General features: G+C 39.7%; 1 protein-coding gene across 15 annotated transcripts in view; it reads right to left on the bottom strand.

Moving 5' to 3' along the window:
* Window positions 1-22,307, bottom strand: part of KLHL32 (kelch like family member 32) — a 248,095-nt gene that overhangs the window by 132,725 nt on the left and 93,063 nt on the right. For 12 of the 15 annotated variants that reach the window (XR_012378503.1, XR_012378504.1, XR_012378505.1 and 9 more), the window contains one exon: window positions 15,632-15,739. Coding sequence is in view for 12 of the 15 variants with exons in the window: in XM_025862890.2 (XP_025718675.1) it covers window positions 15,632-15,739 (108 nt within the window). In the remaining 3 variants the exon portion in view is untranslated. Of the gene's footprint in view, window positions 1-15,631; window positions 15,740-16,586; window positions 16,682-22,307 lie in introns of those variants that run through there. The other 3 variants (XM_073893676.1, XM_073893682.1, XM_073893672.1) reach the window with 2 other exon arrangements.

Here is a 22,307-nt window from a genome sequence, read left to right as displayed (position 1 = left end):
TGCATTTGCATTCAAAGCATTAAGAAAAGAGAGGGCAAAAACCAAACCCATAGCTGGAAAAGAACCTGGGAAATGGAATTTTTACAGTTACATACACTATTGTGCCAAATCAAATTGTTATTTTCTATAAAGAAAAAAGAGGGAACAGATATTGTGTAGGCAACCAGAGTGCGGGTCGTGACTCTTAGCACAGAATCTATTTATGGTAAATCAGTGATAAATGCCAAGTATTATTTGGGTCTTTCTCATGCAACGAAGTGTTTTTGCCCTGAGTGGGTTATGTGTGTGTCCCTTAGTTTTACCTACGACACCTTGGTCCATCCTCTTTCATGTTCATTGCTGGTGAACATGCTACAAGAGCACTCTAGATTTACTTACTAAAGAAATTCACAGGCTTGAAAAATACAGTTCCTGAGGAAAATGTGAAAAGATGTCAAAAGCCTCTACAGAGTAGCCTGGTCACATGCTAATCCTTATCAAGGATTATCTAATTGAAGAGTTAAATAAAAGGACACAAAAGACATTTCAATAACAGTTGTAAATAATATGTTTATATAAAGGTAACCTTTGGGTTGGATGAGGTATGGAATGAATCTGTGATTTGATTACTGATTCTTTAAGATACAAATTTTGTCAGGTGGCTTTCTTCCAGACATACTAGTACACTTACACACATTTTTAAAAGAGCTCAATATCAACCTTTAAAAATACTAATTTATCTTAAATTTATTTGAAAAAACATCAACTTTTCCATGTATTAGAATATGAAAAAAGGGAAAACAGATTGGATTTTCCTGGTATTTTTAAAGAATGTTATAAACCACAGAGGTAAAAAATAATAAAAATATCCTAGTAAAAAAAATGTGGACATCACTTTGAGATTCTATTATTTTTCTTCACATGTTTACACATCCTCATTTGGTTCATTTGAAATTTCTCATGTTCCAGACAGGTTGCAGAAGCATAACCTTCTCTAAGATGCCAAGAAGAAATCTGAGAATAGGTAAGACACTAATACTACATTCCCAGGGAAATTACATGCTGCCCTCCCTTGCAAAAATTTCACGTATGGCCATTGATACAATTTTGAGGATGTCCCCATCTATTGATGCTGCTAGAACTGGTTCTTCCTTTCTTACTCTAGGACATGCAGCAGGATGATGGATGACATACTCCAGCTAGGTGCTAGAGTAGAGACAGAAGAAAAAAAATCAAATGAAATCATTAAGCGGTGGTATAATTAATGCTAAGAGTGGTAGGCACAGAGGGTTGTCAGAGTACTTGGCTGGAGACGATTCATTTCATTGAACCTGTGAAATAATTCTTCATATGAAAAAACTTGGTCCTTTTATAAACTCCCCCCCCCTTTTTTTTTGGCCCTTCTCCATTAGCTTGATCCTGGCATTTCAAAGCTCTGAGATCAATAGTTCTGTCAGATAGTCAATTCCAACATAGTTTTCTTCATTATGTTTAAATTAACAAAATACATTATTTAACAAAATGTAAAGCTAAATTATACATACTTACATTACCTAGAAAAATATGGCCTAATTATTTGAAAAAGTAGAACAAATTTTTGGTAGTTTCTAAGAGAAAGAAGCAAACGCAGCAATTAAATATAATGAAACATGAAAGTCATTACAGGTTATAAGAAAAGCCAAATTAATTATTAAGACTTACTTTTATAACCAGTGCTCTTTCAAGTGTGATGAACATGGGAGGTTTCATCCCACAGAGCTTTATTAGTGAAGCTGGGCTTCCTCACACAGAGCTAGTTTTTTACAATGCAAATACAACCAAACAAGAAAGAAACGTTACTTAAAAGTACTGATGTCCGAAAATGGTTAGGCCTCTGAAAGAATGAATAGGGCTGATTCCACTGTTTCTTTATAGTTGGCTCCCCTTTGTCACTGCTAGGTGCTCAAGCACAAATAAAAACAAAGAGCCTGACAAAATGATTACACTGTGAGGTGATTTATGCTAAAACAGTGGTGGGCACAGAAGGCCAGAGAAGCACTTGCCTGGGAATGCCTAATTTCATGGAAGGAAGCTGTGAAATACTTTTTCCCCTGAAAAATATCATTAATATCCAATCTCATTTGGGAAATCCCTTGTATTTGCTTATAAAGAATGGAGGCATAATATGGCCATGGGGTCCATTGTAGGAATGTGGGCAAGTCATTGACATGTTTGTTTTTAGCACTGTTATATAAAAAACAGGAGATGACCACTACCTACCTGCATAAAGTCTACATAAGGACAAAATGAGATAACCCAGGTACAATTCTCAGACTAACATCTGGCATGTTTTAAAAGAATTAAAAAAAAAAAGTAGCTGCTTTTTAAAATTAGTGTTGTTGTCAATTCCATGAACAAATAAATCTACTTCACAGATAACAACTCCCTATTTCCAGTGTTTACACACTGCCTACTATGTACCTACTATGTACCCTTGTGGGGTAATTTCATAGGTTTTCTTTCCTTCTTACAACCTTCCCCACTCCTCACTCCTGCAAGGTTAGTATTATCCCCACGAGGCAAATGAAGAAACCGAGGGCAAAGGAATTCACCCATTCAATTAGCAAACCTTCTCTGAGTGTCTACAGCATTCCGGGCAACTTTCTGGGGACTGCGGCTATGACAACAAGACAAACAAGTTCCCTCGTTGCGTGGTACTCAGATTCTATGTTTGAGCCAACCAGGTGGACTTGCAGAGTGACCGCTGACTAGAGTAAAACAAAGTAAGAAACAGGTCTAGAGGAAGAATCGAGAGAGTTCCACTTGGGCTATATGTTACATTTATGATGCTTATTAGTCATCTGAATGGAGTTATCAAGTCGACAGAAAAGCATCAGTCTAGTTGGCAAACTACAAGCCCCATACCAATCTCCCTATCACATATTCTTATATGACCTTGAGCTAAAACAGTTTAAGGAAAAAATTTTTACTTGCATTTTTAAAAATTTAATTTTATTTTTTCTAATGAACTTGATTAGATATTGTGTTAGGAGGCATGCAAACATTAATCTCACTGCACATCTGCATTGGAGGAGCTCTTGGCGTGACCAGTTGCATTGTCAATGAGCAGTCATATTTTGAAAGGCATCTTTTTTTCTGGGCATTACATCTCAACAGTGGGCTTAAAATATTCGGGAAATTGTGTTGTAAACAGATGTGCAGTCATCCAGGCTTTCTGGTTCCAGTTGCTGAGCATAGGAAGAATAGATTTAGCATCATTCTGAAGGGCCCTGGGATTTTCAGAATGGTCAGTGAACACTGGCTTCAACGTTAAGGTCACCAGCTGCATTTGCCCCTGACAAGAGAGTCAGCCTGTTCTTTGAAGCCTTAAAGCCAGGCACTGACTTCTCCTCTCTAGCTATGAAAGTCCTAGATGGCACAAGACTGTTTTGTCTACATTGAATATCTGTTGTTTGGTGTTTCCACCTTCATGAATTATCTAAACTAGATATTCTGGAGAACTTGTTGCAGCTTCTACATCAGTACTTACTGCTTCACCTTGCACTTCGATGTTATGAAGACAGCTTCTTTCCTTCAACCTCTTGAACCAATCTCTGCTAGCTTTGAACTTTTATTCTGCAGCTTCCTCACCTCTCTCCACCTTCACAGAATTGAAGAGAGTTAAGGTCTTTCTCTGGAGTAGGCTTTGGCTTAGGGGAATGTTGTAGCTGGTCTGATCATCTCTCCAGACCACTAAAATCTTCTTTGTATCAGCAATTAGGTCATTTTGCTTTCTTATCATTCATGTCTTGTTCACTGGAGTAGCACTTTTAATTTCCCTCAAGAGGAAATTCACAACTTGGCTAATCGTTTTGTGCAAGAGGCCTAGCTTTTGGCCTGTCTTGGTTTTCAACATGCCTTACTCGTTAAGATTAATTATGTCTAGCTTGCAATTCTTCCTGTCACCTGAACACTTAGAGCATAGGGAGATTAACTGGCTTAATTTCAACAGAAAGAGGCCCAAAGAGAAGAGAGACAGAGGGAATGGCCAGTCAGTGGAACAGTCAGAACACATACAACATTTATCAATGAAGTTTGTGGTGTTATATGGGTGTGGTTCATGACACACCAAAACAATTACAATCGTAACAACAAAGATCACTGATCACAGATCACTGTAACAAATACAATAATCATGAAAAAGTATAGAATGTTACAAGAATTATCAGAATGTGACACAGAGACACAAAATAAGCAAATACTATTCGGAAAATGGCACCAAGAGACTTGCTGGACACAGGCTTCCCACAAACTTTTAACTGGTTAAAAAAAAAAAACAACCACAGTATCTGTAGGGGTCCCTGGGTGGCTCAGTCATTTGAGCATTCGACTCTTGATTTCAGCTCATGTCATGATCTCAAGGTCATGGGATCGGGCCCCACATCTGGCTCCACACTCAGCATGGAGTCTGCTTGAGGATCTCTCTCTCCCTCCGCCCCTCCCCCCACTCACATACATGTACATCTCTCTCTTGTTAATAAATAAAATATTAAAAAAACAGTATCTACAAAGTGCAACAAAGTGAAGCACAATAAAACGAAGCATGCCTATAATATGTGATGTGAAAAAGATACGAAATTTAAATATCAGTCATTCCATTTACTGGAACATAGCTCATTTATTTATATATTTGTCTCTGGCTGTTTTCATGCTACAACATAGGGTTGAGTGTTGCAACCGTGCTTTATGTGGCCTGCAAAGACTAATTCTTTACTATCTGACCCTACACAGAGAAAGTTTTCCAATTCCTGATCTGGAGCGTAAATAGGGACTGGGAGTCAATAGCATAATATTGTACAAAATAACATGGCTCCAGATGACTTCACAAAGGAAGCTAGTTAGAGGAAACAGGAGGATCTTGACACATGAGGAATTAATGCAGAGCCTTTAGAGGGGGAGGAGCAAGCAAAGACATCTGGAAAGGAATGATGGGAAGGGAACCTGAGGGGCACATAATAAGAGCCCACAGAATGCGGTGTCACAGAAGCCCAGAGAAAAAAGACTTCCATGGAGACCCAGGTTTGCTACATTGAATGAAGCTGAGAGGTCATGGTGACATTATTTAATGGACTTGGTAATACCTGGGACTGTCAAAATTTCAGTAGAATGTTGGAAGTTTCCACTCTTCATGAGTGGAAGAGTGAGTGGAAATGAGTAAGTGTAAGTTCACGCAACTTTTTTCATAGTTCTGCTGTGAAGACAAGTAGAGAAATAAGTGGTGGCTGAAGGGGAACATAAGAACAAGAAAGGGATTTTGAAACATGAGCAATAGAGCATGTTTATATGCTGGCAAGAATGTTCCAGTGGAGAAGGAGAAAGTGATGACAGAAGAGAAAGAAATGAGGATTTGGGGAGCGAAGCCTGAGAGGATCAGAGGGAGTATGATCCAGAGCTTACATGGAGAGATTAACTTTTGATAGGGTAACTCCTCCATCATAAACGATAGGAATACATAGAACAAGTGCACAGAAACAGGGGATTGGGGATTTGATGGTGAAATGATGCAGATCTCCTTGTCTACATCTGTCTGCACAACGGAAGGTGAGTTTTCTTGTGTTATGTGTCTTGGAAGTAGGGTAATGGGGGTAGGGGGCAGGGTTTAAGAAGAGAGAAGAAATGAGAAAATTACCAGGAAGAGGAAGAAAAGAAATTTACTTGGAAACCAATTAGCACTGCTGGCAAGGATGAGTATCCATCTGAGATTTGGAATCATGGATTTGAAGTGAAAATGGTAACTTTTTCCAGCAACCACCACAGAGTTGATACTTATAGTGGGATGCAATGGATAATTCTCCAAAATTGTCACAGGCTGGAATCTCGCTTGGTTTCCTCTAAGGTCAGTGGGTGTATTCTTTGGGCTATGCCAAATCGTTTCTACCCTCACAGATCCATGCATGGCTACGATCAATTTTTCAGGGCCTAGATCTATTCAATTACCATATATTTTTTTCTCCCTGCAAAGTAAAATACATATTAATCTGTTATTTTTTCAGTAGTATTCTACCAAGTACTAAGCCTCAATTATTAATTCTCCTATCAGAACTAGTATAACTTTTGGAGCATCAAACATCCTTAGGTACTTCATTATGCTCCATGCACAAATAATACAGGTCCCTAATAATCCATTTCCAATAAATGCAGTGGTGTGTTGATCTGGCATTTCCAACCATTATTCAATCCACTCTGAGAAAGCACTCACTGTGTATTTCTTTTACTTCAGTGCATTCCCTAACACCTACTAAATTTTTAACAAGTAGGGGCTCATTAAGTATTTGATGAATTAGTGGCTCTCAGTTTGAGAACAAACTATAAGTGGATTTTTTTATGAAGTATACTTGAAATGAAATAAAATACTCACAAATTAACTGAGGGCATTCGATGTATTCAAATCAGTCCTTCATCTGAATGTCTGCATCATTATTCTATCCAAATGGAATACCTACTTGTAATATAAATCTTCTTAAAACTTCCATTTGGCCAGTTGTTTTTTATCTTGAAATCAACCATAAAGACCATATATTTTTGCTACCAGGTTGTTTTCTTTAAAAAAAAAAAAAAAAAACCTTACATTGGAATTGTAAAACTCCCATATACTACTACTTCATACAAATACTAAATGCTTCCAGCAGAGGGCTCAAGAATTCTATTTTAAGGAAAAAAACTTTAAAAAGCTCATTGTCCAACATTAGCTATTGTAAAACTCCTTCAGAAGGCAATGCTGACAAAAAATACATTCCTCCTCTTGATCAAGTAATTCCAGGTCTATCAATTTTTTAAAAATAATCCAGGGCGACTGGGTGGCTCAGTTGGTTAAGCGACTGCCTTCGGCTCAGGTCATGATCCTGGAGTCCCGGGATCGAGTCCCACATCGGGCTCCCTGCTCAGCGGGGAGTCTGCTTCTCCCTCTGACCCTTTTCCCTCTCGTGCCCTCTGTCTCTCATTCTCTCAAATAAATAAATAAAATAAAATAAAATAAAATAAAATAAAATAAAATAAAATAATCCAAATGCAGGGTGCCTGGGTAGCTCAAATCTGTTAGGCTTTGGACTCTTGATTTCGGTTCAGGTCATGATCTCGGGTTGTGAGCTGGAGCCCTGAGTCAGGGCCAGGCCCCGTGTTGGGCATGAAGCCTGTTTAGGATCCTTTCTCTCTCCCTCTACTCCACCTACCCCTGCTCTTGAGAGTGTTCTCGCTCTCTCTCTCTCAAAATAAATAAATAAATAAATAAACAAAATAAAATAATCCAAATGAAAGAAAAAATTAGATTACAGTAAGACAGCATTTATGGATAAATGTACCTTTAACTCCAAGAAAGAAACTGAATTTATAATACTATGGATATTGTTTTTCACTTTTATTCTTATTTATGTTTGTGTAAACGTTTGGGTGATTTTGTTTTGTTTTGTTTTCAAAGATGAAAAATGATATGTCCTATTTTTAGTGCTGAAAACAAGGATGGAACAAAATTTAGAAAGCAAGCAGAATGGTTTATTTATGGAACAACTTGGGAATTTGGAGACACTTCATTTTCAAAGGCAGAATTAATCGGGTATAGCACCACTTTATTCATGCCTACAAATAACATTAAAGTACCTCTGGGATTTCAGAGGTCCCAAATCTCTTTATTTACCCTATTTATTTACTTATATGATATCTCATTTTGAGATGGATCTGAGGCATCAATACAAGCATTTAAAAATTAAGAACATAAATAACTCAAGCTAAGAGAAAATAGGAAACAAAAAGTAATATGAAGTCAGGAGAGGAGGTATATATATATACATATGTTTTTATATCCTTATAACTATTTTTTTTTAAGATTCTATTTATTTGAGAGAGAGTATGAGCAGGGCGGGGAAGAGCAGAGGGGAGAAGCAGGGTCCCCACTGAGCAGGGCTGAGCAGGAAGCCTAACACGGGGCTCAATCCCAGGACCCTGGGATCATGACCTGAGCTGAAAGCAGATGCTTAACTGATTGAGCCACCCAGGCACCCCCTACTCTGTTTTTTATGGAATTTTATTATTTTAGAAAATGGTTTCAATATGGTTCCTAAAGAGTTCTGCCCCAGCATGTATATACTGAAATACATATTATTTTTATTACACTTCCTCTCCTTCTGTTTATTCATCATATATGTTAAGGTTTCTTATTGATGTGTCATTTATGTGGGCAAGTTATAATATCTAAGAATTTCATTTCAGGATAATCTAAAACATTCAATGTTGCCTTTTTATATTAAGGCCTGATAGATGAGGCTGAGAATCACCAAGGCTGATAGACAGACTGTGTATCTTCTGCGAATCCATTATGTATATAATTTCTCCCAAATGAACTTTTAGTGAGAGCTGTCTCAGAAAACAGGCTGAGGCTGGAATGCAATTATTCTCTTTTGCTGAATGAGGGGAAAAGCTTATGTACTTTAAAAAGCCATCAATAGGCTGATAACTTCTTATGAAAATTAATAAGCTAATCAAGTTTCTCCCTTAAATAAACTGTTAATCTCCCTCCACTCAGAGATGATTTCATGAAACACCTAAGGAAGAGTCAGGATTTCCTTAGGGAATAATTCAGAGAGCAGCCAACACTCAGAAATTCTAATGATCAAGAAAGAGCACTGCTTAGAAATCCTGCTTTGATTTCTGCCTAGAAATATTATAAAATAAGAATTACTGCTCACCCAGCATAGCAAAGGAAAAAATTCCAGATGCATACCAGATAAAATATCTGGCCGTGATACTTTCTGCTAAAACATTCAAAAGAAGTAAGTGCACAGAAGTACAAAATCTACCCCAAATTAACTAAGTGGGTTGACCCACTATTTTAAGTTGCTGGATGTTAGCCAATTCTACTTTGGAGGACATTAGCTAGAAAAGGACTGATTGTTTATTGCCTCCACTATGACAACAGAACCATTATCACAAGCATACAGAAAATATTTCTCTTCCTATTCTCTATACTGGCAATAAGGTGGGGTTGGGAAGTAGAGACACTTGGAAGGAGAGTAAAAGAAAGAGAGGCAACAAATCCAGCTCATCTGAATGGAGTTTTATAAATAAATAAAGATAAGGTTAAAACACAGAGGGATCACATTCATCCTTATCATCTGATGCTATCTCAGATACCCAGAGACCCTCATCATGTTACCAGTATGCATGTTCTGTACACAATGAGCTCAAGCACCCACCGTGGCCCATCGATGGGTTCCTCAGCACAGAATGAATGCTGAGTAAGATCATAAATGCTATTAGCATATTGTTTAAACACATTTTGTTTTCCTAAGTGACTGAGTTACACAATATCTCAAAGGAAAATACCTGTGCCTAAATTGTGATTATCACTCAAGTAGAATGCTAGACTAATGTAATTGAGGTCTGACTCCATTTTTGACGTCTGCCTGCTAACAGCTTTTGAGCCCCATCACTCCCTCTTCCCTGTTTTCCCCACACCTGGGAAAAAGTACAAGAAAGACTGAGTGCTCTCTCCCTTGGTGCTGGTAGGAAGTTGAAACCACACAAGCCCCTGCCTATGTGAAGAACCCTCCAGCTCCCTCCCCTAACCACAGGAAAAGTCAAGCCAATCACCCTCTACTTGCCCTCTGAAGCCATTTTTGGACCTGCTTGGGAGCCACCCGGCTCTCCCCAGAAAGCCTCACTATGTGAGTAATAAACCTTTTTGCATCCTCTTGGTATGCATGTGGTATTACCAGTCTCAACAACTGAATCCAATTTTGCACAGGGGAGGGAACCATTCTGTTTTTGGAGAATGCCTAAAAGACAACTCAGAAACCCCAAACTTGCAAATTATTAGAGAAAAGTCAGGAAACGTAAAAAAAAAAAAAAAAAATCAAAGTATCAGCTTTATTACCAAATGAAAGCAGATCTCAGAAGTGTGGCCAGTTACACTTCTTCACAGAGATACTTTAGACGTTGCTATGCTGAGCAAACGGCTTTATAATTCCTGCAGTATAAACTACACCTGAGTACATTCTGACCAGAGAGCACACATAAATTTAATATAGAACAGGCTGGCATGAAGTAGAGACTGTTAATTAGAACTGGTCCTGCTCTACAGGGAGGAGGTCCTCCCACGTGACTTCCCTTTGTCTGAATCAACTGATCGCCTTGAAGAACAGACAGGCTTCAGGCCCTGTGAGTCCTTGGGTTCTTGGGTCCTCAGATGAGAAAAGTAGGCTTCTGGGGGTCAGTCAGGACCTGGACCTCTAAAATCTCCCTTCTCCTTTTTTCACAATAAATAATTAGGTCTCCAACCTGTCCTTCCCACTTTGACCACCAAAACATGTCAACACTTATTGCTTTACTTGATATCTTGGTAAACCATTAAAATTCCATTTGGCATATGGTTCTTGTCGATCAAGTTAGCTGGTACTTTTGTGAAATCTCTCCAAGGGAAATAGTGCAGAGTTTCAAAAGATCCAAACAAGCAAAAAGCCACTGATGAAATTCAAGCTTCCTTCATTTCACTCTCTCAAACCTTCTAATATGGACTCTGGCACAGCTCTCACAAGAAGTAAGGTGAGGAGAAAATGATAACTTTCTGCACAATTCCAAATATTCTTCCTTAGAATGTGGATTTTAGACTGTGCCCTCTAGAGCCTGGGGCACAGTGAAGGTACCTCAGGGGCCTTTTGCTTGCCAGGCTTCTGTAGGCACTGCCAGGTGAAGAAAGGACTCTACAGCTAAAATATTTAAACCACTGAATATCCTAAATGTTGCTCCCCAGAGACATATTTAAGAAAAAATTCTCCCAGATTTGTTCATATGCTACCATTTAGTTTAACCAGGTTACATTTAGAAGTAAATCTTATGGGGACTTTTTCCATGTAAAGTGACACATTTATCCCTCTGTAGGGATGGTCCATGGGAAGCAGTTCCAATTCAGATTCCTGTCACTCTGCTGCTGGGCCTGGTGCTCAGGTCTACAGAGAAAAATATTCTGCTATGTAGAATAAATACAGTTTCAATATTCATCAAAATGGAATGCTACAGTGTATGCCTTATCAATGCTATGTAAAAAGATAATGTGAACTTATTAAGGAATCAAATAAGAATCAGGAAGAAAAACTTCACTGCATAGAGCATGAATACCAAGGGATAGTTTCCTTGACTTTATAATTTCTTTTTTTTATATAAAAAAAGTATTTATTTGAGAGAAGGACAGGGAGAGAGCGTGGCGGGGGGGTGGGGGAGGGCAGAGGGAAAGGGAGAAGCAGGCTCCCCGCTGAGGAGGGACACCTATGCGGGACTCGATCCTAGGACCCTGGGACCATGATCTGAGCCGAAGGCAGACGTTTAGCTGACTGAGCCACCTAGGTGCCCTGAGTTTACAATTTCTGATTGCATGAACATTTTTACATAACCAATTGTGTAACCACAATTACAGCTATTTTTTTTTTTTACCTAAGAGTATCATACTTTTCTACATTTCCAAAGAAAGACATTATTTTTTTTAAAGATTTTTATTTATTTATGACAGAGAGAGACACAGCGAGAGAGGGAACACAAGCAGGGGGAGTGGGAGAGGGAGAAGCAGGCTTCCCGTGGAACAGGGAGCCCAACGCAGAACTTGATCCCAGGACCTTGGGATCATGACCCGAGCCAAAGGCAGACGCTTAATGACTGAGCCACCCAGGCACCACCAAAGAAAGACTTTAAAATGTTAATATTAATGGTTATACAAAATATCCTTGTGAAGATTGTGTTAAAGCATTCTCTGGATCAGAGGATGGTAATTAGGATGGGAGTCCCGAAGAGATGGGTTTCTCCATGTGTTGAGGAGCCAAGGCTGGAGTTACTGGATAATGAAGAGAAAAGCAAGGGATCACAGGTACCAAAGCAGCCTTTCTCTTCAGATGGCCAGATATGACATGGCTGGTTCACGGTGGACAAAGTCGGCAGTACCTGGAGGCGGCAAATATTAAAGGGGACTACAAATGTCACTGTCATCTGGTGCGTAGTTTCTCTCTCCATCAGGCTACAAGGGACAGAACAGGAGGACAGTTCTCTGGAAAGGAAGAGGAAGCTAACTAGGCTTAAGCCCTTGCTCCCCTATAAGGAAGGTATTTAGCACTGTACTTGGCATATAGTCTATCTTGCTTAACATCATCACAGCCGGAGTGCTAAACAGTGAACTTTATTGTGGTTCTCAGCTCTATTTGCTTCCTATTTTGGTCCTTAGTTACTCAAATTCTTAGAGGCTTATTCCAGGCCTTTCGAGGTCAGAAGTCCTTCCATCTTCCGAGTGGGGCTCTTCTCTTTCTAGAAGGATCTTGGTGTTAACTGCTAATCACTATCCCTGGGCTTTCTTAGCAACACCTACTCACTCCTGAGTGGCTGACCTCTTGTCTAGTTAGGACTGGGAATCCTCCTCCCAGGCAACATCTCCACCAGAATCCTTTTTTTCCTCCCCTTCTTCTTTCCTGGTCTGAAATAGGAATGAATTCCTGGCCAGAGTTGGAAAGTGAGGAGACTGAGGGAGACCAGAGAATGGGTAGTCTTGCCCACCAGATTAAGTGAGTTTGTGTTTTCTTAGTCTTACTCTGTCCCTTTCTCCCTAAGGCAGAACTGCCTGGTGACAGCTTACATCACACCACTTGCTCCTGACCTGGCTCCCAGCTCCAGCCCAGAATAGGACCTGGAGAGTAGCCTGGCTCCTCTGCCCCTCATGGCTGCTTCTGCTCTTTACGGCTGAGCAAACACACCCACGAGGGGGGCAATGCATGCCCGCCTCTGCACAGGCTGTGCCCTAAGCAGGGTGTGCCCACAGGAAGGGCATGTCTCTAATCAGTGGGAAGGCAGAGTGTGTGCTTGCTTGGCCCCATGTAGACTCCTTGCTAAGAAAAGTGTGTGCGCTTTCAGAGGATACATTAGCATTAGGGGAAAAGTCTGCTTTTTCTTTAAAATTTCCTGGATGAAATCTGTGACCAATTTTAAGAAGGTTATGCTTTAGAGCACTATGTAGGAGGAACATGCACACGTCTTGTTACACGTAGCAGCATTCACTCATGGCGCCCACACAATACTTCCAATTCCAATTTCTCTCCCAAGACGGCAACAATTTTCAGACATTTAAAACACTTATATTTTATACTATGCTTACTACCACCGACTAAAGGTGTAATTAACTGTCAGTAGAAATCGCTAGCGGTAGATAAGTTCAATGTTAATCCTGATTTTACAAATCTACATCATGGCTAAGACAATAGATTAGTGAGTATTAGTGAGTATCCACAAGAGTACATAACAATTAAGAAATTGAAGAACTATGCTTTTATTCCTGCTTCCATATGCCAAAGTCTTCGCTTAATGCTAACGTCAATTCCAGAGTAAGAGAAAGCAGGTTTTTTGCATCTCCCAAGCATACTGCAATTCCACTTTTTGCCATTATCTGTGTTCATGTCTCCAAGGGAAAACAGATTTATTATAAAGTCATTTTGGTGTTTAAGAGAGCAAAGTACCATGGATGCTGTCCAAGAAAGCATGTATCAATTTCCACTGTGCAGCAACGAGTCATCATACATAGAATTCAAGTGCAGCAACTCGGAGCCCTCATAAACTGAGTGCTGCAAAGGCACCCAGGATGAGGGAACCATCAAAAGAGTTCACTCTCTAAAGTGTCCAAATGCTTCCCTGCCTCCTTCAACAAAGTAGAACAAATATGACTTAATCTTTCCTCAGTGGGACAATGGATTTGAAGCTAAGAGGACTGGCTTTGACTCACTGAGTCAGTATACACTGGGAGAGTGATTTGAGTCATTCCCTGCACCTTCCTGGGCTAGTCATCTTCATGATGGGATCACTGCATTCTTCAGAGCTGTCTAGAAGATTAGGTCAAACAGCACACATAAAGTACCTAGGGCAGTGCCCTTGCTCTTGCAGAAGATGCTCCATGAAATGTCAGCCTACTTCCTGTCCCTCTGGACACAATCTGAACAGATGAGTTACTGCTGAATGCCACAGGCTTGTTGCTGCTCCGTGGGTATACGCATCAGGAATGGGTCACTGGATGGAATAAACATAGCTCCGGTTCTGGCCCTAGGACTTGCTTTTTTTCTTTTTTTCTCTTTTTTAAGCATTCCTGGCTTTCTTTTTAACTCATAAAAGTGGAATATGAGCATATGACTCCTAAGCAAAGAGATATGGCTGCCCCTCTGCAAACATCTCAAGCAGTTTTCTTACCCTTCAAAAAGTCCCTTTCAGTCCATGTTTCATAAGTCCTTTGTGCCACAGGGATTACATATATATAATTGTGAAAGAAAACACAGGGCAATCAAGGCAAACAATAAGACAGCCACTTATACCTGCCATGTGAGTTTTACCTCAGCCTCTATAGCATTTTTGCACCCTTCTGTTTACTAATTATTTAAATGTTTTGCAGCCTATAACTTCTGATCTGAAACCATTCCATTGTTAATGCAGCTAAATACAAAAGCTACTCATGTAAGTAGTTTTATCAAAGAAACACAACATTTACTATTTCATTCCCATTGCACACCAGCAAAGTATGAGCTATGCGTTATCAATAGTACTTTAGAAGTGGGCAAATGCAGGTGTGACCATATTTCAGACATGAAGAGAGAAATCTACACAAGACAGAATTTAGAGCTGGTATCTGTCTTTACATCTATAAACCAAAAAGCAGCCAACACATAATTTACTCACCTCACTAGGAATCAGGTTTGGCAACTCTGAACAATAACTGTCCACCTGAATTTTCTAAGGCATGAAATCTGGCTGGGCTGACCCTGAATTTGTGATCCATTTCCTTTGTATTTCCCTTTGCACCTGCTACTTGATGGATGTTTTTTCCTTTCTAACCATTATTTTCATTTCAGCTGCCGAGTTGCCTCAATTACTCTATGAAACAGATCTCAAACTCTACTAGCTCTAGAAAAGAAAATGGACAATATCATATAGTTTAAAAAGCCCCTAAAGGGGAAATTTAGTAGAAAAGTGAGCTCCCAACATTCTTCAAGACCCAAATACCACCTTCTCTGTGAAAGTTTGGACTGATGGCCCCAGCTGACCACATGCTCTTTTTTGTCTCCACCGTATCTTGTATTCTGCTTCTATTATATCTCCCAACACAATGAGAATGTGTGATTATGTTTATGCCTCTTTCCCCCACCAGGATGTGGGCCCGCCAAGAGAAGAGGCCCTTATTTTAGCATAGAAGACACTAAACCTAAGTTGAATAAAATGGAATTAAAAAACAAAAGTTTATAAAAACTTCTTGGAGCTTTACATTTTTTTAAGCCAATAAAGCCATGATTAAGTAATGGAGCTTCAGTAATAACAATTCAAGTTATTTTGCAAACTCTTTCCCATAAGATGGTTCTTTGGGCTGTTTTAAAATTATACCAGCAAGCCACTGAGCTCAGATTAAAATATTATGTTCCCTGGGTCATATTTAAACTCAAATTGTTTTACTTACCTTTTCATCATTTTAGATATAAAATTAAGGAGATGTGAACTTTTTTTTAAACATTAAAATGAATAACAAGAAAAATACCTAAATCTCACGCCTCAAGGATAATCCCCTCTGGCTAGCTGCAGTTCAAAGGTTAAGCCTCTCAGATGACATGTGGTACCATACCTGGCCCGTGTATGCAAACTCCAGGGCCTGCTTCAAGCCAAGGCTGGTCACGCCATGTAAATTCACTTCGTCTGCTCCACTTTCCACCATACAGAGACTGAACATTGCCTGAGGTGGGAGAGAACGAGAGATACGGGGAGTTACGCAACTTAAAAAGCAAGAAAATGGAGGAGGAGCAAGATGGCGGAGGAGTAGGCGACCTAAATTCCTCCTGGTCCCAGGAATTCACCTAGATAGGTTTCAAACCATTCCTAACACCTATAAACTCAATAGGAGATTGAAGAAAACAATAGCAGCAATTTTCTGAACAGAAAAGTGACCACTCTCTGGAAGGTAGGACATGCGGAGAAGTGAATCCGAGGCGATATCCGGGAAGATAGACTGCAGGGGGAGAGAGCCTCCATCAGCTGCTACCAGCAAGTGATAGAGCTGGGGAGCATAAAATCAGAACTTTTAGAAGTCTACTCTGCTGAGGGACGTTGCTCCAGTGGCTAAGTGGGGGGTGGAAACCTCGCTGGGACAGCGTGGTCTCAGGACCCTCGGGGTCACAGAAAGACCGGGGGTGCCTGAGTGCGGCAGAGCTCCCAGGTATTGGAGCAGGGAAGCCGGATGCAAAAACCAAGCAGAGAAGTGGGTTCTCAGCTCGGGGTTGCCATAAACCATGATCCACGGCACAGTCGGGCCACTGCTCTTCCAGCAGGGACCCAACAAGCGGCAGATCCGGGGAGACTCCCCTTCCTCCCCTGGGGAGGAGCAGGGCAGAGCGCACCACAGAAATCTGCTGGGTTTGGAGACTCCAAACAGGGTCGTGTGCCAGAGACAGAAACACTTGAAAGGCTCGCAAATGGGGTCGTGTGCCAGAGATAGAAATGCTCGTCACAGGCTGGGTGAGCACGGAATACGGCCAGAGACCAGGGAGAGAGGAGTGATTGACTGCTTTCCTCTGGGGGCTCACTGAGGAGTGGGGCCCCAAATTCTCGGCTCCTCCGGGGCAGAGACTGGGAGGCCGCCATTTTCACTCTTGTCCTCCAAAGCTGTACGGAAAGCTTGCAGGGAACAAAAGCTCCCAGGAGGAAAACGGAGCAGATTACTTAGCCCGGCCTCCGGCAAGGGCGGGGCAATTCCATCTCTGGCAAAGACATTTGAGAACCCCTGCGACAGGCCCCTCCCCCAGAAGATCAGCAAGAACAGCCTGCCACGACCAAGTTTACCAATCAATGAGAACAGCAGAATGCCAGCACTAGAGGAATACAGCACATAGAATTCATGGCTTTTTTTCCCCATGATTCTTTAGTCTTTCAAAGTTAATTTTTTAAATGTTCTTTATTTTTTTCTTTTTCTATTTTTATTTGAATTTTTCATTTTCCCTTTTTCAACCAACATCTTATCAATTCCATGTTTCAAAATCTTTTTTATTTTTCATTTTTAGAGTCATATTCTATCCTTTCATTGTAGTTAACCTTATTCTTTATATATATGTATATATATATATATATATATATATATATATGTATATGTATATAAGTTGTTCTCTCTTTAAAACTGTTGGATACAGTTTCTTCGAACAGACCAAAAATATACCCTAAATCTCTAGTGTATGGCTTTGCTCTAGTCTCCTGGCTGATAACATTCTCTCCCTTTTTTTTTTTTAATTTCTCTTCTTTCTTTTTTCAACCAACTTCTTATCAATTCCTTTTATAAAATCTTTTATAATATTCATCTTTACAGTCATATTCCATCCCTTCATCATATTTACCCTTATTTTTGTACATATGTTTTTCTTTCTTTAAAATTTTGGGAGGCAGTTTCTTCTAACAGACCAAAATACACCCAAAATCTAGTGTGTGGCACTGATGTATTCACCAGCCTGATCATATTTGATCATATTCTTTTCTTTCTTTCTTTCTTTCCCTTTCTTTTCCCCCGGGTTTCGGGTCTCTTCTGATTTGTTTAGTGTATATTTTTCTGTGGTCGTTTTTACCTTGTTAGCATTTTGTTCTCTCATTCATCTATTCTCCTCTGGACAAAATGACAAGATGGAAAAACTCATCTCAAAAAAAAAAGAACAAGAGGAGTACCGACTGCCAGGACCTAATCAATACAGACGTTAGTAAGATGTTGGAACTAGAGTTAAGAATGACGATTTTAAAGGTACTAGCTGGGCTTCTAAAAAGCATGGAAGATACTAGAGAATCCCTTTCTGGAGAAATAAAAGAACTAAAATCTAACCAAGTTGAAATCAAAAAGGCTATTAATAGGGTGCAATAAAAAATGGAGGCTCTAACTGCTAGGATAAATGAGGCAGAAGAGGAAATTAGTGATATAGAAGACCAAATGATGGAGAATAAAGAAGCTGAGAAAAAGAGATAAACAGCTACTGGATCACGAGGGCAGAATTTGAGAGATAAGTGATACCATAAGACAAAACAATATTAGAATAATTGGGATCCCAGAAGAGGAAGAAAGAAAGAGAGGGGCAGAAGGTATATTGGAGCAAATTATAGCAGAGAACTTCCCTAATTTGGGGGAAGGAACTAGGTATCAAAATCCAGGAGGCACAGAGAACCCCGCTCAAAATCAATAAAAATGGGTCAACACTCCAACATCTAATAGCAAAACTTACAAGTCTCAGAGACAAATAGAAAATCCAGAAAGCAGCTCAGGACAAGAGGAGTGCAACCTAGAATGGTAGAAACATTAGATTGGCAGCAGACCTATCCACAGTGACCTGGCAGGCCAGAAAGGACTGGCATGTTATACTCAGAGCACTAAATGAGAAAAACATGCAGCCAAGAGTACTATATCCAGGTACGCTGTTATTGAAAATAGAAGGAGAGATAAAAAGCTTCCAGGACAAACAAACAAAAACTAAAAGAATCTGCAAACACCAAACCAGCCCTACAAGAAATACTGAAAGGGGTCCTCTAAGCAAAGAGAGAACCTAAAAGTAACATAGACCAGAAAGGAATAGAGACGATATACAGTAACAGTCACCTTACAGGCAATACAATGGCACTAAACACATATCTTTCAACAGTTACCCTGAATGTAAATGGGCTAAATGCCCCAATCAAAGGACACAGGCTATCAGATTGGATAAAAAAAAACAAGACCCACTGACATGCTGTCTGAAAGAGACTTGTTTTAGACCCAACGACACCTCCAGATTGAAAGTGAGGGGGTGGAAAACCATATACCATGTAATGGACAGCAAAAGAAAGCTGGGGTGGCAATCCCTATATCAGACAAATTAGATTTTAAACCAAAGACTATAAAATCGATGAGGAAGGACACTATATCCTACTTAAAGGGTCTATCCAACAAGAAGATCTAACTATTTTAAATATCTATGCCCCTAACATAGGAGCAGCCAATTATATAAGGCAATTAATAACAAAATCAAAGCAACACATTGACAATACAATAATAGTAGGGCACTTTAACACCCCCCCCTCAGTGAAATGGACAAATCATCTAAGCAAAAGATCAACAAGGAAATAAAGGCTTTAAATGACACACTGGACCAAATGGACTTCACAGATATATTCAGAACATTCTATCCCAAAGCAACAGAATACACATTCTTCTCTAGTGCCCATGGAACATTCTCCAGAATAGATCACATCCTAGGTCACAAATCAGGTCTCAACCGGTAACAAAAGACTGAGATCATTCCCTGCATATTTTCAGACCACAGTGCTTTGAAACTAGAACTCAACCACAAGAGGAAAGTCAGAAAGAACTCAAATACATGGAGGCTAAAGAGCATCCTACTAAAGAATGAATGGGTCAACCAGGAAATTAAAGAAGAATTAAAAAAATTCATTGGAACAAATGAAAATGAAAACACAACTGTTCAAAATCTTTGGGATGCAGCAAAGGCCATCCTAAGAGGAAAGTATATAGCAATACAAGCCTTTCTCAAAAAACGAGAAAGGTCTCAAATACACAACCTAAACCTACACCTAAAGGAGCTGGAAAAAGAACAGCAAATAAAGCCTAAACCCAGCGGGAGAAGAGAAATAATAAGATCAGAGCAGAAATCAATGAAATAGAAACCAAAAGAACAGTAGAACAGATCAACGAAACTAGGAGCTGGTTCTTTGAAAGAATTAACAAGATTGATAAGCCCCTGGCCAGACTTATCAAAAAGAAAAGAGAAACAACCCAAATAAATAAAATCATGGATGAAAGAGGAGAGCTCACAACTAACACCAAAGAAATACAAACAATTATAAGAACATATTATGAGCAACTATATGCCAGCAAATTAGATAATCTGGAAGAAATGGATGCATTCCTAGAGATGTATCAACTACCAAAACTGAACCAGGAAGAAAGAGAAAACCTGAACAGACCCACAACCGCTAAGGAAATTGAAGCAGTAATCAAAAATCTCCCAACAAACAAGAGCCCAGGGCCAGATAGATGGCTTCCCAGGGGAATTCTACCAAACATTTAAAGAAGAAGTAATACCTATTCTTCTGAAACTGTTCCAAAAAATAGAAATGTAAGGAAAACTTCCAAACTCATTTTATGAGGCCAGGATTACCTTGATCCCAAAACCAGGCAAAGACCCCATCAAAAAGAATTACAGACCAATATCCCTGATGAACATGGATGCAAAAATTCTCACCAAAATACTAGCCAATAGGATCCAACAGTACATTAAAAGGATTATTCACCATGACCAAGTGGGATTTATTCCTGGGCTGCAAGGTTGGTGCAACATCCACAAATCAATCAAGGTGATACAATACATTAGTAAAAGGAAGAACAAGAACCATATGATCCTCTTAATAGATGCAGAAAAAGCATTTGACAAAGTACAGCATCCTTTCGTGATTAAAACTCTTTAGAGTGTATGGATAGAGGGTACATACCTCAATATCATAAAAGCCATCTATGAAAAACTCACAGCGAATATCATTCGCAATAGGGAAAAACTAAGAGCTTTTCCCCTAAGGTCAGGAACATGGCAGGGATGTCCACTATCACCACTGCTATTCAACATAGTACTAGAAGTCCTAGCCACAGCAATAAGACAACAAAAAGAAATAAAAGGCATCCGAATCAGCAAAGAAGAAGTCAAACTCTCACTCTTTGCAGATGATATGATATTTTATGTGGAAAACCCAAAAGACTCCACCCCAAAACTGCTAGAACTCATACAGGAATTCAGGAAACTAGCAGGATAATAACAAATACTCCTAAAATTTGTATGGAACCAGAAAAGACCCCAAATAGCCAGAGGAATATTGAAAAAGAAAAACCAAGGCTGGTGGCATCACAATTCCAGACTTCAAGCTCTATTACAAAGCTGTCATCATCAAGACAGTATGGTACTGGCATAAACAGACACATAGATCAATGGAACAAAATAGAGAGCCCAGAAATGGACCCTCAACTTTATGGCCAATTAACCTTTGACAAAGCAGGAAAGAATGTCCAATGGAAAAAAGACAGTCTCTTCAACAAATTGTGTTGGGAAAATTGGACAGCCACATGCAGAAGAATGAAACTGGACCATTTCCTTACACCACACACAAATATAGACTCAAAATGGATGAGACCTAAATGTGAGGAATCCATCAAAACCCTAGAGGAGAACACAGGCAGCAACCTCTTTGACTTTAACTGCAGCAACTTCTTCCTAGAAACATCGCCAAAGGCAAGGGAAGTAAGGGCAAAAATGAACTATTGAGACTTCATCAAGATAAAAAGCTTTTGCACAGCAAAGGAAACAGTCAACAAAACCAAAAGACAACCAACAGAATGCGAGAAGATATTTGCAAATGACATATCAGATAAAGGGCTACTATCCAAAATCTATAAAAAAACTCATCAAACTCAACACCCAAAGAGCAAATAATCCAATCAAGAAGTGGGCAGGACATGAACAGACATTTTTCCAAAGAAGACATCCAAATGGCCAACAGACACATGAAAAAGTGCTCAACATCACTCAGCATCAGGGAAATCCAAATCAAAACCTCAATGAGATACCACCTCACACCAGTCAGAATGGCTAAAATTAACAAGTCAGGAAACGACAGATGTTGGCGAGGATGCGGAGAAAGGGGAACCCTCCTACACTGTTGGTGGGAATGCAAACTGGTGCAGCCACTCTGGAAAACAGAATGGAGGTTCCTCAAAAAGTTGAAAATAGAGCTACCCTATGACCTAGCAATGGTACTACTGGGTATTTACCCCAAAGATACAAATGCAGTGATCTGAAGTGGTACATGCACCCCAATGTTTACAGCAGCAATGTCCATAATAGCCAAACTATGGAAAGAGCCAAGATGTCCATCAACAGATGAATGGATAAAGAAGATGTGGTATATATATACAATGGAATATTATGCAGCCATCAAAAAAACACGAAATCTTGCCATTTGCAATGACGTGGATGGAACTAGAGGGTATTATGCTAAGCGAAATAAATAAATCAGAGAAAGACAAGCATCATATGATCTCATTGATATAAGGAATTCTTAATCTCAGGAAACAAACAGGGTTGTTGGACTGGTGCGGGGGTGGGAGGGATGGGGTGGCTGGGTGATAGACATTGGGGAGGGTATGTGCTATGGTGAGCGCTGTGAATTGTGTAAGACTGTTGAATCACAGATCTGTACCTCTGAAACAAATAATACATTGTATTAAAAAAAAAAAA

This window comes from Callorhinus ursinus, unplaced genomic scaffold, assembly GCF_003265705.2.
Source record: "Callorhinus ursinus isolate GAN/ISIS: 27379988/994484 unplaced genomic scaffold, GSC_fseal_2.0 scaffold6, whole genome shotgun sequence".
In the NCBI taxonomy this organism is placed as follows: domain Eukaryota; kingdom Metazoa; phylum Chordata; class Mammalia; order Carnivora; family Otariidae; genus Callorhinus; species Callorhinus ursinus.
This window is presented reverse-complemented; position numbering and strand designations above follow the sequence as displayed.